This window comes from Trachurus trachurus (assembly GCF_905171665.1).
Source record: "Trachurus trachurus genome assembly, chromosome: 16".
In the NCBI taxonomy this organism is placed as follows: Eukaryota; Metazoa; Chordata; class Actinopteri; order Carangiformes; family Carangidae; genus Trachurus; species Trachurus trachurus.
In genome coordinates this window covers 23770832-23788108 of record NC_139902.1, presented here as the reverse complement: position 1 = coordinate 23788108, position 17277 = coordinate 23770832, and the positions used below count along the sequence as shown (strand labels likewise).

Sequence of the window (17277 nt, the reverse complement as noted above, 5' to 3'; positions counted from 1 at the left end):
TTTTCTTTTGGTTTATGGCAGCTAAAGGTATTTCTTTACAGTGAAGGAACTTGTAAACACCATTTTCCTCTACGCCTTTTGAGTGTGTGCGCAAGACTGGCAAAATAAAGAAATCAAATCGCATTGGACCTTTCTTCAAAGTTTCAAACATTTATTCCAAGATCCTCACGTCTCTGCTACAGATATAAACCATGGTCTCCCTCCAGCTTGATCCATCTGGGTGTCTCCTTTCCACTTTGTATGTGAGCTGAGAAAACAGATTCACCAGGCGAGTCTCAACTTCAGCTGGCTTCTATTTCCTCCCAACCTGTGGGTTATGGCCCACAGACAGATGATGGTCTGCACATGGTTTTCTCTCCATCTCTGGCAGTTCCCCCTCTGTCTGCTCATATTAAACTGATCAGGCCTGATCTGTGTATTTTATAGAGCGCTCGTTTCCTCTGAAGGGAATGACATAGATGTCATGGACGTAGATATGTGTGTCTGTGCCTGTCTCTGTGTATTTGATTGCAAAGGGCAAGCAAACAGGGCTTATATGAATTTGTAAATTATCTTCAGGGGGAAACTCTTTCAACTCGTCGCCATTGGGCAAGTGGTTTCCTGTGATACAAAAGGTTCTCATTCTCATTTCTCATGCTCATTGGCTGAGATATGACACCGTAAGGCCACTGCAGGAAACAAAACAGAGCTCGTCTTGTTGCAGAAATGCTGAAGTCATCTTGTCCTGACTGCATGAATCTGCGCTGACATTTAACATGGAGCAGGTGGTAGTTCATTAACTCAAAGGTACCTGGTGCACCATGTCCCACTGTGTGTGCAATCTGGTCACCCAGCGTAATGTAGGTCTTAGTGTACCATAGGTGAGTCTGACAAAGCCCAAAGCTCTAGACATGACAGAAACAGCTCAGTCTTTGTCCGTTTTCTTTTCTTTTTTTTTTTGGAAAAACATGACTGTGCAAATATTTACAAAAAAAAAAAAAAGACAATGTGTGGTTCATTAACTTTTCCTGTATGTGTCACACAACATGTCTCTGACTCCACTCCCCAACTCCAACCACAAACCAGTGCAGCGAGGGGGGAGTCAGCACCCGTTTGCGTTAAGAATAGAACTTGATATTACAGAGGAATCTCCAAACGGCCTGTAAAAATAAAGGGGTTCCGAGAAGTTCTTCGCTCGAGCTTTCGGTCACTGCCAGCACTTTTTTGGCGTTTGTTGTTTAATGTGGTTGGTGAAAACTGTTTCTTATTTGAAGAGCAACACGTCACGTCTCTACTCACGCAAGAATGATTGGAAGAGAGCTCGGAAAAGCGAGGCTCACTCCGCCAGCCAGACAAGGACACTTGTACTGTATGTACATCTCAGCATCACAGACGAGCACTTAGGCTGGAACCACAAATGCTGCTGATGGTATATCTCAACAGCAAATCTCCTCTTGATCCATTGGCTGAAGACAGCTTCAGTTCATATTCAATAACTCTTGAGCAGCAAAAAAATGGCTCAACTTATGTACAGTTAATGCATTTTTTAAGTCCCATATTGTATAACGTGAGATTTCCATGTTTTTTTGATTATGGAGCAGGTCTAGGTTCTATGATGATACTGTGAAAGTATCAAGGCCTCAGTCTTTAGCAACCGTGCCTTGAAACGAGACGTCAGGACCTCTGTAACTTTGTGATGTCACTTCAAAGCGGGCATCACTCTCGGCCATGACAAGGCCAGCCCACCTGGACCATCATCCAGCCATACAGAATTTGGTTTTCTCTTAGTATTTTACTTGAGCTCTGCTCTATTTTTATTCAGGCACTTGAAAAACAACTATCCCATCAGAAGAGAGGATCAGAGTCTCTCATCCCGTTGTTACCGGAGCACCAGAGAGAGGCCTGGAAGAGGAGATGTAGAAATGTTTCTATATATATTTGGCTCTTAAAGCAAGTCTTGTTATGATGATGAAATTATAAAAAAGCTATGACACTCAAGAATTGCAAAAATATGGCATCTTTAGAATAGGTCAAGTTCCTGTGTTCACTCATGCACAAGCAGATTACTCTGTTCTTACAGACACTTGACCTATGTGCTCGCTGACATACAGTACTGCACTGTGCAAGGTCAAATTTCCAAATCCACTTTAAACTTCACGATGCATTATTAAGGCAATGTTTCAACAGGTCTGCAGCGCCCCTCCACTCATATCACTCAAGCTTATCTCTGTCTGTCAGCTCGTAGGAGTGAGACGCTCTGTTTCCTTTACAGACTACATCAGATAATAATACGTTATAATTCTGAAGGCGAGGCCTGGCTGAGAGAAGATAAAGATCTCTATAGAAATGACATGTCTGGTTTAAACTTAGCGAAACTTACATCCTGGAATTTTTCAGTTCCTCAAATGCGGGCATCAGCGCTCACGCTTAGGTGTCAACTGCATTTGCATTAGCGTCAAAAATAAAAGGTGGTCACATGACCTGAATGGAAAATAAAGGTGGTTTTCACTAGCATCTGTCTCCCAGTGAGTGTTTGCTTCATCCTTCCGGTGTTTCAAACAACTCAGGCTATTTTAAGGGTTTGAGTTTGCCTTTTTATAGACGAACAGACACTAGAGTGTGAAAGAAATGTTCTCTCTAAACAACGTCAGTGACCGCAACTGTGCTTGAAGTGGGACAGCGGGCCGGAAGTCTTTTCATACGAGTGAGCATGAAAAAAAAAAAACAGTGTTGACAACAGTGTGCATGTGTGTGTATGTGACTGTGTGGGTGTCTTCCTCACTGGCCCACCCTGAGTACCTGGCCACAATGCTGGTTGTTTCTCTCGGTGTTGACACATACTCTGAAACCCTCAAAGGCAAACAGCTTCACTAGCATTTCCTCCTCTTCTTTGTTGCTCTATTGAAACCATGAAAATATTACAGTCATCTGTTGAGCTTCTGTTTACACTGATTATAACCAAAGAACCAGTATTCTTTGTGAATGTCTGAGTCATTAGTCACAATGTCAGTTAAAATTAAGAGTAAGAACTAGTTTTTAAAAAAAGACATTACTACTATTTATATTTCTTAATTTAATTATAATTACAACCTCAGCTCAAATTGTACAACTTAACATTGGGGCTCCTGGAGTTGGTTTTGTTGCTATGCGATTCTGCACCCAGAGCAGCTGTGCCTCAGCTCTTAATGTAACACTAGATCCTTATTGTTTAATAGAAAGATGTGTTGTATATTTACAGTAAGTGTGTCCCTTCAAAAGCATGATACATCTCAAAATAGAACTCAATATCCTGTGATTCATGGTCTCTTTGCCTTTAACACTTGTGAGTTAATTATGCTCCTGTGACAAGACGCTGGCCCTGCTTGTGTGGTCTGTGCTGTACTTGTGGTTCACTTGGCAGTAAAGAAGAGAAACACAACAAGTCATCTTTTAATTAGAGCAGTGTTTATGCTCAGGGAAAGCGATGCAGTGTACGCTGATAAGCCACATCGCTACATATCTTTCTATTTCTCTGTTGCAGTGCTGCATATGAAATTGATATGCTGCAAAAGGCCACAGTTAGCCTTCCCCACGTCGGTCCAGTAACCCACAATGCACTCGTTCATCATACGATCAGGCATCTCCAAATAGGGCCCTGCACTACTTTCTCTCAGCGCTTCGTCCAGTATCCCCCTTATCATTTATCTCCCATGGCCATAAATACATCTGCTGATAATTTAAATGTCACATCTTGTTAACGGCTGTGGAGTTAAAACACAACGCGTGCTATCCCAGCAGCATTAGACCCATTAGACGCTGATCAATGAAAACAAGATACTATTGTTTTGATCTAATGGATTTCGCCGGTTATCACGAAGGAGAGGCGAATCGTGCAAGACGCAAGGTTGGTTGGAGGCTCTGAACCAGTTGGGACAATGTGGGTGGAGAAACTTCACAAAAACAAAAAAAAACAAAAGCGTCCTTTAATTGTTCAGGAAGCAGAGAAGTTGTTTAGATCCTGGAGGGAGGCACCGGGCTCTCCGCCTGCTTGAGTGAAGCTCAGCGGCGTAAAAATGAGAAGCATTGTGTTTGCTCAGCCAACCCTTCCTTTGGATACATAAGATAAAATAACAGTCTGTGAGTGGGATGCTTGAAACTGATATCACAGCTGATATTTCACCTGTGCCTGCTATGAAGAGTCAATAGTGCACAATGTGATATTGGGGCTGAACTCTTCTCCAAACGCTCACCAATACATTCTTCAGATTCCAATGTGAAAGCCATCTATAAACACTGAGGCCAGGGACACATGATAAACACACACAGAGGTATTCCTGGGTTTTCAGGTTGCTACATGAATGACAGGCCGAAGCACAGCTGAGTAGATATAGGTGTGTGTGCGTATGAGTAAGTTCTTGTGTGTTCATAGGTGTGTTGGTGAACCGGGAGGGGGAGGTAGGGGGGGGCCGTTGTGTGAGGCGGGGTGTGAAAGTTAGGTCGTCGGGGGATTGACTTCTCTACATTAACAGCGCTCGGAGGCTCTGTCACTCAGCAGGTACACCTCATCGCTGGGGAACGCTGGTCTCGCTAAAGAATAAACACACCTCACATCTTCTGCTCTCGCTCATGGGCCGCAGCCAAGTGGTGCCAGGGTGTAATGTGAAAGAAAAAAAACACATGGCCACAAATTTTCACATGGCATGTTGACGGCTGCGGTAAACTATAGTGAATAGATGTCAAGACCTGGAGAAATACTCTACTTGATGAATGTGAAGTGTGCTGCTTCTGAAAAGCAGAAACGTGTCCTTAAATGTGACTGCTAATAAGAAAAAAAAAGGAAAACAAGTGGGAAATATTTATGATGATTACCGTTTGGAGGCAGGTAGGTGAAGCGCTGGCACTGGCTCCTCTTCCGCTTGCCATTGCAGACGTAGTAGTTGACGTGCACCGGGCTGGATATCCTCTGGTTTCTGTATGGTGGGATCTCCACAACAAGAGTATTCTAAAAATACAAATAATACAATAAGGGATTTCACCTTTTATGAGATGACACAGCTGCTGATGCTATCATAAAACTCACTGTCACAACATACATGTGTAATATGATCTCTGTCAACATATTAATCAACTGCTGTTTATTTTGCAGCTGGGCCTGTGTTTAGGGGGAGCTGAACTGGGATCAGCTCTAAATGAGGCTGTCTGAACTGTTTAGCTGCAGCAGAGCATGATGTTTGTCCAGTGCTTGTGTTTGTCTCTGAGGGAAACCCCAGGGCTTTAGCTTTGTTCCTGTACAGCACGAGAGGAGCGAGGTAGTCGGCTTATTTGTTTGCACAGCCATCCCTCTCCCCCCTGTGGAGCGAGCTCACCTGTCCCCCCCAAGCCCCCCCCCGCCTTCCTCCCCTAAGGCCAGACTTCGGCAAGTCTGGACGGATGTGAACTTTCGACTACTTTCTTTCTGACAAGGGAACACGGGGAGAATTTGTCTAGAGTGTTAGTGTCTAATTCCTGGGATGGCTGTCACTCTCGTGGGGGATCTCTAAAGGCCAGAACGGGGCACTGGGACAGGAAGCAGCTTTTTGTCGGTCATCACTACTGCACGGAGGAGAGCGAGGAGGTCGGGCTGGGGCAGGGGCAGGGGCAGTGGAGGGGGAGGGAGGGAGGGAGGGGTCGGAGCTGCATTCTCAGCCCCAGTCTGCCCGCCAGATGATGACAAAGAAAACATGCAGGTGGCTGATTGAGTGCGTTAAGTGTGTGCAATGCATGCACATGGCTTTCCCTCTCTCCAGCCTAGCCAATGAAAGTTAGCACGCTCTGGACGGCAATAAAAACACAGCCAGGAAGGCAGCCTGGAGCGTTTAAAAGTAGTCTGGTGGCAACAGACATAAGAAGAAGGCCAGAGCTCTCTCTCGCTTGTCTGTCCTCATTTGTTTGTTGGGTCTACAAATAAACACACTGTAGTATTTGTCTTTCATCGACCTCGCCTCCCCACACCACCGCCCCTGGCCCAGCCTTGCACGCCTGCTAATTTTCCAGCATCTGGGACCCCAGCCATAGCACATCAGCCAGCCCTACAGGCCAATTAGACATCAGAGTCCATATTTACCCTCCTGATGCAACCAAGTCATTTACCTGAGTGAAATAACAGCAACAACAAGGAGAAAAACACCCTCAAGTTGCAGCATTTAGATGTGCATGGTTTATTTTAGACCCTTTGCAATTTTAAATTGCCTCAGTTAGTTTGCATGAAGGAAAAAAAAGGGGGAGATAGGGGAAGATGACACGCCACTGATGAAAGGAATCAGCGTTTCAAAACATACTGTCATCATGCACAAGCAAACAGGTTCTTGCAGATCCTGTACTTTTGCTCTCCGCACTGAAAACAGATCTAACAAACCTTGGTGAAATCTTAATTAACTCCAGAGCACAGGCAGCTTTCTGGGACGTGTACAACAACATTTGCTTCACTCCCTCACTTGACAATTTCCTCTAACTCTGTTGTATATTAACACAATCTAAATGTGTGACTGAACGTCAGTGAAATGAGCGCCCGGGTCTATTTTTTTTCATTACGGCTCTCATGAAAAGCAGCAGGTAAAAAAGCAGGGGTGTGATTCGCTCCTGGCTGCATGATCCCAGCACAGACGAGGTGTTTAAGTCCAATTCGCCACACCACAACACTTGTGCTGTGAACTAAACGTCTAGCTATGCCGGTAGGGCTGTGGTGTGAGCGTGAGTGTGTGTGTATAAACGTGTGTGCTCATTTATGCCCCCAGTTTATAATCTGTGTTAAATGCAAAAACAATATGACAGCTTGTGTTTACTTTCGCGAGGCTGCTGAGATTTTGTGAAAATTCCACTCAGGATTGCGTAGGCTAATCATCATTGTCTGTGTTGTGACTTGTAATGTGTTAGCAAAGGTTACATCATTACAGGGGCCAGATGAGGAGGAGACAGAGACAGGAACGGAGAAAGTGTCGAGGGAGGGCGGGGACGAAGACGGCAGGAGCATCTCCAATGAGGTGAACTTACAGATTTGACGGAATCCTTGTCGACTTTGGCTTCTGTCTCCCACAGATGATGCCCATCTATTGACAAAAGGATAAAACGCAGGATTTAGTACAAGACTGCATCATTAATAAAGATGGAGACTGGCTATGATCTGCAGATGGTGCTCGTGTTGGTAAACAAGGGAGGACGAGTGCTTGAGGGCGGGTTAGCGCCTGGATCAATGCGGTGCTGAAACGATGAGTGATTACACTGGGAACGCACTGGCTGTGTTGTGCGTGCATGGTGTCATGTGGCTGCATCTCTGTTGTGTTGCTCTTGTCATCAGCTCTCTCTCTCTCTACATAATAGTTTGCAGGCTTTGTTAGAATTAAAAAAAAATGTAATAGATTTCTTATGTTTTCATGTTCAGATTGAGGCAATGATAGTGAAAGGTGACGGTTTTCTGTAATGTTGCTGGTATGATGACATCAACCAGTCGTTCATGTGTCTCTTTGTGCTGGGAGACGAGATGCCCAGACTCAAGATCACGCAATAGGGTATAAAGATTTGTCTGGTGACCTTCAGCTGGACCTCTACGACAGTTCTGCGCTATTTTTATCCTTTCATTAAATCTTTTTTTTTCTCGCTTCTCCTCCCTTATGTCTATTCTTAACTCTGCTCTGAGAAATTTAAAAAAGAAAAGAAAGAAGCAGCAGCAGCTTTTGTTTGTTCTCTCTTTCTTCTCATCTCCATCTTGTTGTGGTGAGGAGGTTTCCCTCGCTGCCATTGCAATAAAAGCCCTGTGAGCTACTGCAGCTGTTGGGAGCCTGCAGAAGCTCAGCTCACATTCTTTGGGTTTTCTCAGTGATTTCATGCCACACCTTAGCGAGGCTCTGCGCTCTGCTAGGGCAATCAGCACCAACCAAAGTGCCATTTTTTTTTTTTTTTTCCTTTTTTCAGTACCGATGACTCATTTGGGCTGTCAGAAATAGAAGTGACACAGAACAGCCTTTGTGTCAGTGGCACACCATGTGAGGTAATAGCATGGGCACTGTGGCACTGCTACTACTGCCACTGTGCCTTTATGGCTACAGCAATATGGTCACTTCTGAAATGCTGCACTTTGCTTCTGGGACAGGAACCCATCAGATAAGATAATCAGAGTCAGTTTCCAAACAGTCCAGCAGCTCTGGAAGATGTAAAACCCTTGTTTTTTTCCAAAGCATTATGTTTTTCACATCATGCAGGGAGCGAAAGAATAAAAGGATCCCAGTCAGGGTTGGCCTATTATTGGTGAGCTGTGGTCGTGGGGGCGGGTGGTCAGCTTTATTATTCAGAGAGTGAACATCAGTAGATATCTCTTTCCAAAATGGCCACATTAAAACTCATGGAAAGAGGAAAACAGACGGTGAACGGATCAGATAAGGGCTTCTCTATTTGAACTGAAGGAAATATGAGTTGCATATGGAGAAATGTGCCTCTCTGCGATGATGCGAGATGATGTGGAGGAGAACAGAGCCGACGTGCCTATAGAACCGCCACGGGGCACAGCAATGATACCATGCATGTGGCAGGTGATTGAGATGCACAAAAGAATGAGGCCCACGTAACACTGTGGAGCGGCTGGAAGAGTATGGAAGGGCAATTAGAGCGAGCACAGATGGGGAGAAGGTCAGAGAGAGGGAGAGAGACAGAGACAGACAGAGATGAGCGTTCCTCATGTTACGTCTAGGGAACCAAGAGGGAATCTCACCCGCCTCCGCTCTGGGAGACACTCCAAGAGGGGAAACCTTAGACTACGACGTCAACCCCAACCTCCTCTAGTAAACAACTTTTTTTTTTCAAACTTTCTCTGCCTCTTTCTCTCCCCCTCTCACCTTTTAAACCTCTAAACCTTTTTTGTTCCAGTGAAACTTTTCAATGCTTGCTCACTCAAGACTTTGTAAAATCTAGAAGTGAGACTGAGTTTGGGATGGGGCCACATGTGGCATACCTTTGCAAGTTGAAGTGCGCTGTACGACTGATAACCACAGAACTTTCCATTCACTCCTTCTTCCCTGCAACATCTGCAAAATGCTTCTGTTCCCGACAACACCTCCTCCTTCACACAGCCTCCACCCACGCATAATGCTCACACACACACACACACACACACACACACACACACACACACACACACTCACATGCACACAAGAACCGCAGTATCCTCTACCTTTGTTCTGGCCGTCAACTTGAATGATAAGATGGGGAAGCACAAAACAATAGGTGGGACCGGAGCTGCATCTGGAGAAGTCTTGGCGTAATCTGGTCACCATTAAAACAAAGAAATGAAAGGACGTATGGAAGCACCTACATACTATAGACGGGTACTGTGGGAACACACACACAAACACACTTATTTTTAGGCTTTGTGCACAAAAGGTGAGCCAACGGTCTGTCTATTGCTTTATGTGACTCACTTGTGCAAATGAGATCCACAAAGGCTAACACCAATCCAGACAGCCAGGGCAACACACTCTTTCATCAGTTAATTAGACTGCATGTAGGGTGAGGTCTCTTGGAGTCAGGTCTTGACAACACACAATGTTGTGTACAACACAGCAACGCTGTTGCTCGTACAAGCAAGTCCTCTAAGTTTTCATATTTGCGATGTCTGCGTGTTTGATTAATGATGAAGATGAGTTACTCTCCACTACATCAACTTTCCTTAATAAAGCCATGAAACAGATATCGGAGTGGTAACACCTCTGTCCCCACAGTGACCTCTGAGGCTTTGGCTTTTCCTCTTTTCACACCGACAGCCAGAAAAGTTGTGTTGTGCACAACAACTTCCCTGGCTCAAAGAGAGTTCACTTTAATATTTTCGAGAATGGAAAGTATGATTCACACGTTTAATTGCAGAGGTTGTCTTGTGAAACAACCCAGAAGTATTTTGCAGCTATGTCTCTTTTCCAGAGATGATTTTAAGGAGCTTTTTTTCCCCCTTTCCTGTTTACATGTTAAGCTCACTTTCCGTTTTAGTGGAATTGCCACTGCTACGTGGACTGAAAACGTTTGCAGTAATTTCACTCAAATTTTCACAGTATTTAGCTTGTTGTCCAATGAGGAGCAAAGCCAAAAAGGCCAAAGGGGTTCCCCCCATGACTGATCCCAGAGGTACAGCTGCCTTCCCCTCTGAAGCACCTGGCTTCTGCCAATCTGAGGACGGCTGAAACTGGAGAAATGTGGGTCTGCATCGCATCAAGAGGCTTCCGTATAAATTATAGCCCGACAGTAGATTTGTGATGGGTTTATAGCCAGGAAGTGAGTTATTATTGGTGTATAACAGGGAAACTGTGAGCCCACTTGACCTGTGGGTGCAGCAGGAAGAGGTTGGTGGGCCAGTGGAGTCCGATTTCATCCTTTTATCAAGACTCCAGCTGTGTGGCATTGAGTCCGAAAATTATCTGCAGACTGATAGTGATGGCTGGAGGATCTTTCAAACACTCTCACATTTGTATAATATTTTTGCAGTGCAAGAGGACACACAAGGAAAACATCAAGCTGCTTTTGTTCAATGGTGTTTTGCACAGTCTCAACTACAGTGAGACAGTTTTTGGCTCTTAAACAGACCCTCAAGCTAAAAGTAAAGTAGGTAAAGTGTAGGTTTATTATTGTAGGTTGGTATTTGGGCAAGTAATAGGACACTAAGTAACATATCAAGCTATCACTATTTTTATCAAATGGTGAGACCATTCCCTTATACCTGCCACAGAGACAACAATTGTCTGTCCCTGATTTGCATCACATCTCTGTCTATAACACGTTTAGACAAGTCAGAAGAAAGGGTGGAGGCCAAAAGGCAATCTAGACGTGTTTTTGTTATGATATGGTTATGATTCAACCAATTTCCTTAGAAAAACGTATGCAAAGCAAACATGGCATTACACCTAGCCTTCTTTGCGTTGCAATATTACAGTAAAAAATACACAGAGGGTGGGAGGTGAACTTTCAGTTCTCTTTCACACAAGCTTCACAACATGACACAACCATTTAGGGTGAACTCTTCCTCCCCACTGACATGGGACATGTACATAATACAGGCTCAGCTGGCCAGACTCAGCTGCTAGGAACCCAGTATAGCAGTAGGTTTGTTTCATAGATGTTGAATGAGAATGGGAGTTTAAGCCCACTACTGTTTTCCTCCTGGCACTAAACACATCCATTATCAATATGCCAGTTATCCAGGATACTATAAATCATCTAATCTCTAACCTGAAGCAGGGGTGGAGACTGACTTCACACAGCCACAATGATAAAACTATGAGCCAAGAGTATTCACTTTATTCCAGTCCAAAGCCAAAGGGCAGTCTAGACATACCGCTAGAGGTACAATACCCCGACCAGGTTCTCTGGTGTTTAGACTTGCCCAAGGTAAAAGCGTTCAACCGAGTGTAAACAGTCTTTGAATGAACACTCACACTACAGATGACAGTCCGTAAGGCCTGGGCCGCTCAAATTATTAAGGAATGAGAATCCAAATATGTCAGGAGTTTCCACATGACTGGCTTAGGGGTATTATTGTGGACTGTATGCTGTCCTAATGTTACACAGAATATACTGTTGCTCAGAGTTCTCTTAGTCTTGGCTGTGAGCTGGACCAGCCTGAAGCAGAGGTGGAGAAGACCAGACTTTCCCTGCTGCAGCCCGGGCTGTGTGGTGCTGCCGAGCTCCAGGCAACGCTCCAATCCACCAGATGTAAAAACTATCCAGCTCACCAGGGAATTCCCTTACCTCTCTCCTCTGAGTCAGAGTGTAGGCTTTCCCCAGCTCTCTCCCTTTCTGTTTGTCTGTCTGTTTGTCTGTCTGTCTGTCTCACTCTCCTATTTTCCCTGCCTCTAACACTCATTCCATCCATGGAAAGCAGGGCAAGCCAGAACACACACACACTGCAATAGGTGCGTCAGGTATGTCTTCCTACTGCTGTGCCAAAAGAGCGATTTCGGCGTAGCGAAACACTGATGAAACCCAAAAACATATAAGCATAATAAAAAATAACAGAAAAAACTGAACTGGGCACAACAATGCACAAGCAGATGGAACGTTTCAAGAAGATGCCCACATTGTGGCTTTTGTCAGACATATAACTCTCCACTGCTGTGAAGAAAAGGAGTGTTATGGCTTATTAAAAATACATGTCAACAATAATCACTCTTAAAAAGAATGTTTACATTGCAGCAGAAACAAAAATGTGGACTTGAGGTTTTTTAGTCTATCATTATCTGGCTACAGTCTGATTAACTTGCTCGGCCTGCTTAGTGTGGTCTGCGATGAACTAAAGCACAGAGAGAAGCAGTTATATCATTTCATGCCCTGGTGAAATGAATCAAGTTTATCGATGAAAGTCACATCAGTCTATAAAATCTTTTTCTGGGACCTGAAGAAACTAACCCTTATGTTTTCATTCACTAAACAAGAGTGCGCATCAGGTCAGGATCTGATCATATTTATGCTCCGACATCTCAGTACACAAGGTCACAAGACGGATTTCTAAGGAAGCTCTGTTCTCTTCTGCCTCTCCTCTTCCTTTCCTCTTCCACTCCTCTTCCACTCCCTCTTCTCTCCATCTAGCCTCTGAGGGTCTTGTCTTTTCCGATTCGCACCTCTACAGGGAATCCCTCGCGGATGAGTCACTGAAAACACTTCCTACTGCACAACGCAAACAGGCCTGGAGGCTAACAGCAATAGTGGGGACGTACACACACACACACACACACACACACACACACACACACACAAGCACACACAGACAGCAACAAACATACACATGCACATGAAGTGGATGCAGAGAGTTTGCATCAGTTATCCTGTGGGTGATGAAGTGGAGCAGTGGGGATGGATGTGGCTTTTGAAAAGTAGAAGTAATTATTTTTCAAGGCGCATTAAGGTCTCCCGCAGTGGCAACAACTATGAGCTCTGCTCATTTGATACTGGGGACATCTCAGGGGGGCAGATAGACAATCAAAACAACATAAAAAGAAAGAGAGTAAGATTAACATGGCAGCAAAAGACCGACAGAGGGAAACTACGATTTAACAGTTCACCAAAGAATACATGTAGACTTTTATAACAAGCTACAACTTCCTCACTAAGATATAAAACTATCTGCCATCTGCACTGGTGCAAACAATCTGTGAATAATGTCACTATTATCAGCTATCTGCCGATGAACAAATAAGGACTTAAACGCCCTACATTGTAAAATGGTAGATTTTTTTTTTTAATTATGGAGCAGATTTTGGTTCTATGTTAATACTGCGAAAACTTTGATGCCTCGGTCCACGGAGAAATGTACACAGCCTGTATTCAGAAACTGAGCCTTAAAGCTGTTTGGCTTTCTGTAACGTTGTGACATCACAACAAAGCCCAGCCCACCTGGATCCATCATCCAACCCTGCAGGATTTGCTTTCTCTTAGTGGTTACCCGAAATCTAATGTGTTCAATTTGATTACACAGAAAGAGTCAGACAAACAAATCAAACTCATATTATCTTACTGTTCAACATCTTCTCACATGAAACTAAATTGAGACAGTTTTTGGCGATTAAAACCACAAAAATATCTTGTTGTGGATATTTAAATAAAATAACACACAGGAGTTAAATTAGTCAAATATGGGATCTAAAATCACTTTTTCACTCACTTTTAGATCTAGCCAACTAATTGTCCCTTTCAATTTATGTAGCTTTACAAAAACCTGTCAACACCTGCATTTCCAAATTTGTCCCTGGCAGCTTTTTTCACTAATCTCCATTTAAGTTCACTTAATGTTTATCTTAAATCATTTTCTCACCAGTGGCCCTGGTCCTTAAAACCATAAATGTTTGTGCTAACATGGAGCCCCAATAATTTGTAAAAGGGAGAGTGGGTGTTTTTGGGTGTCTCTGTTGTCATCGCTTAACCAGAAACTGTTAATGGGCGAGTCTCACAAAACGTGATGTCATAAATTATTCACTCAATGAATTGGTGTCTGCTCTCATTATTTTCAAGCAGGCTATTCACCAGCAGGCCGTGGTTTTTGTTTGTGCTAAAAGCAGCCACATCCTTGAGTGTGCGAAAGCAAATGGAAACAATTGAAAATGCATGTATTATGATTTATGGCTATCTCATTTGTGCTAATAGGCCTTTGTGCTGTGTGTGATCTTGCTCTGACTCAACTTGGATGCTTTTAACTGTATATAATTATTCACACAAGTTGGATTGGGACGCTCAAAAACCGTCTGTTGCTCCTTAGGATCGTGGAATTTTCTGGAAGGTGTTTATTGGAGTCAATTTTGGAAAGTGAGCAGCCATCGTGACCTTTGATGGCAGCAACAGTAATGGCTGTCACCACTGTGGCAAAAGGAGTGATTGGTGTCGTGCCGTACAAAGAGCTTTGGGCTGTACGTGTGCATGTGTGTGTCCCTGCTGTGTGTGTAAGCACATGTCTGCAAGTGGTAATTATTGCAGTGTGATGCTCTGTGTTTCATGGGTGTATTTAGTCATGAACTTTTCCAGAGGAAAATAAAACCAAAGTTATAGAATAAATCTGTAATATAATTATAATTTTATTGGGGTCTTTTTTTCCTCATCCTAGTCTGGGCCTTCTAAATCAACAATCAGAGAAATGTTAAGTCTGAGAACCTTCATGAAACAGCAGGATCCTCTGATTAAATTGCCAAAAGACAATATTTTGCAGTATATTTGGGACATAAGTACTTTTCCACACTCATACTTGCTCATAGATAGTTGCCATTAAAGAGTGATGTATGTGTTCCTGTGTGTGCATGTGAGCATGGAGAGTATAGGTCTATGTGTAATGGGCTTTTTGACTTTGGAGACCCTGGAAGTGGTGGGTCATTAAAGTTTACATAAAGGCAGACTAAGTAGCAGACAGACAACCTCTCCTTCAATCTCCCTCCCTCCCTCCCTCCCTCTCTCCCTCCCTCCCTCTCTCCTTCTTGACACCACAGAGACGGAAAACAAACCACTGAAATGTCCATGGCAGCCACGAGTGTGGGGATCCCGCTAGTGCAGAGCTCCACATGCCCTAATGTCTTTAACGGGTATCGAGGATAGAGGTAAGAAGAGTGGAGTATGATGAGGGAGTGAAAGGAGAGAGGAGGAGGAAATGAGGTACCAAAGTAGACAGAGAGGAAGAGAGAAATAGGTAGGAGGTAAAAAGAGGGAAATACAACTGCGAAGGGGTCAGAAGTCTCAAATAGCAGGAGGTGGAGAGGTAAAAGGTGTAGGGATGAATGGGCTTTCCTCTCCAGGGGAATCCCCCTCCATGACTAAGTGAAGCCAGGAGGAGGGAGACCCCATATTACCAAGTTCACCCCCCTCTACTCATCCCATGTCTGACTCTCCCTTAACCCCTGAGGTGTTTAAGTGTAGTCCATTCTAATACAGTGCAGAGTGTAGTGTAGACACTACTACTCTTTACTCTGTACTACTAGCAGGAAGGCTAGTTTTTGGGACATTCTGGGGGAAACTGATCATTATTAAAGCCAGTTTTTTTTTTCCCGAACCAACTTTCAAGGCAAAGTAGTGATGAGAGGTCGAATCATTTCCTATTGATTCAGGCTATGACTCCAGTAGATCTCTAACCAGCTGTTGCCCTCCAACTGAGAGGACGGTCACCCAAATCACATGATGGCCCACAGGGGACAGTTGGTGCATAAATAGTTGACAAGTAAACAACTGAAATGTGATCTGGGAGAAGTGGAAAGTGAATCCCATTTTCTGTGGTAGTGTACATACTATGACAATCTAGTTTATATGTAATATAATATGTTCTGCCTTTCTTTATTTTAAATTTATTTTTGTGTTATTTAAAAAATAGTGTGAGTTTCTTGTAAGCCCATATGAGATTGACCTAGTTGTTTGTGTGGCAAAAATAAAAACTAGATTCACTCTCACATGCAGAGGAGGCTGCCTCCGGTTAATAGGCCTATATGTTTGTTTTTTCCCCCCATCAACCCAATTAATTCCATTAGAGAAAAAGTGCAGATGATGTGAAGCACCGATAAGTGTTTTGTGCATTATGTGATTTTCGTGACAACAACCAATACCACAAAATATTTGACTCACCAGTTATCAGAGTTAACAATCATTGAACACTGTGATTCCGCAGAATTCAGAGGTATCACTGTGCTCAACCTTTTAGTGGGTGCAATTAAGGAAATGATCATTCATGCAAACTTGATCAGTGGTGTTTTTTTTTTTTACCATTGCTTACTCCCACACAGGGAGGAAATGCATGGCTGAAAAATGTGGCTAAAGAAAGGACTAACCTCCCAACCTCGAGTCAGTGAAAGACAGCAAGGATGAGTATCCAGCAGAATGAGTGGAAGAGGGAGCTGGAGAAAGTGAGCGAGAGAGTTAAATGTCAAAAACAAAGGGAGTCAGGGAGGGAAAGACAGCAAGGGAGAGAGAGAGAGAGAGAGAAAGTGAGAGAAAGAGACGTTGCACATAGCCTGGTTGTGATTCATCCCTTAACTTGTGGCGAGCACCAGTGAACAGGCAATGGAAATTTCAGCAAATGTAAATACGCTTTGGTTAAAAATATAGTGGCTTAATGCACACCACATGTGGCTCTCTGGCAGGGCCTGCTCTATTTTGACGGGAGGAGAAGCTGAGGAAATGCGACAGAGGCAGAAGAGGGAGAGAGACTTTTGAAAGAGATATTAAGAGGGGAAATTGAGACACAGTAAACACGGTCTGTTGACTGCAGCTTACCTTGAGCCTTCTCCACGAACACCACCTTTGAGTCCGGCAGGAAGTTAAGACCACTCAGGAGCATCATTTTGCCTCCTGTGGCTGGGTAACTTTCCACACTCTGCTTCTCCACCAAGGGAAGCTCCTGTGCTGAGCGCTGGGCTATTGAAAAAAAAAACACACAGACACACACATTTCAATACAATGTGTGAGCCCACATGAACTCACTGTTGATCTACATCCACCCCAAGAACCAGAGGCCCAGCTCACAGCCAGTAAAACAGCAGTGCTTGGTTAGTTAAACAGGCTTATCAACTTTATTATGATGATTTCACGACCCCTCGCTATGAGGTTTTCAGCCAACGACTGCTTTTTGAATTACATTGCAGACAACTGATCAGAGTAAGATTTTCCATGGTCTGTTGCCTATAGTCACAATTTATCATCTAGAAGACTGCAAACCAACCACCTGTCCCTGCTTTTTTTTATAAATGTGGCTAGCTTGTTATTTATTCTCACATATTTGTGTAATTCATCTGTTATCCTATTGCATAATATTACAGTAGGGGCTCAGTAAAACACACACAAAAAAAG

At 43.7% G+C, this 17277-nt stretch overlaps 1 protein-coding gene across 2 annotated transcripts in view; it reads right to left on the bottom strand.

Annotated features, from left to right (window-relative positions):
* The window catches only part of LOC310999927 (nuclear factor of activated T-cells, cytoplasmic 1-like), a 60131-nt gene that overhangs the window by 22753 nt on the left and 20101 nt on the right, over positions 1 to 17277 (bottom strand). For both annotated transcript variants that reach the window (XM_083990536.1, XM_083990537.1), the window contains exons 6-8: positions 16705 to 16845; positions 6988 to 7043; positions 4828 to 4960 (exon numbers count right to left, since the gene is read on the bottom strand). In XM_083990536.1, the coding sequence (XP_083846662.1) occupies positions 4828 to 4960; positions 6988 to 7043; positions 16705 to 16845 (330 nt within the window). The remainder of the gene's footprint in view (positions 1 to 4827; positions 4961 to 6987; positions 7044 to 16704; positions 16846 to 17277) is intronic.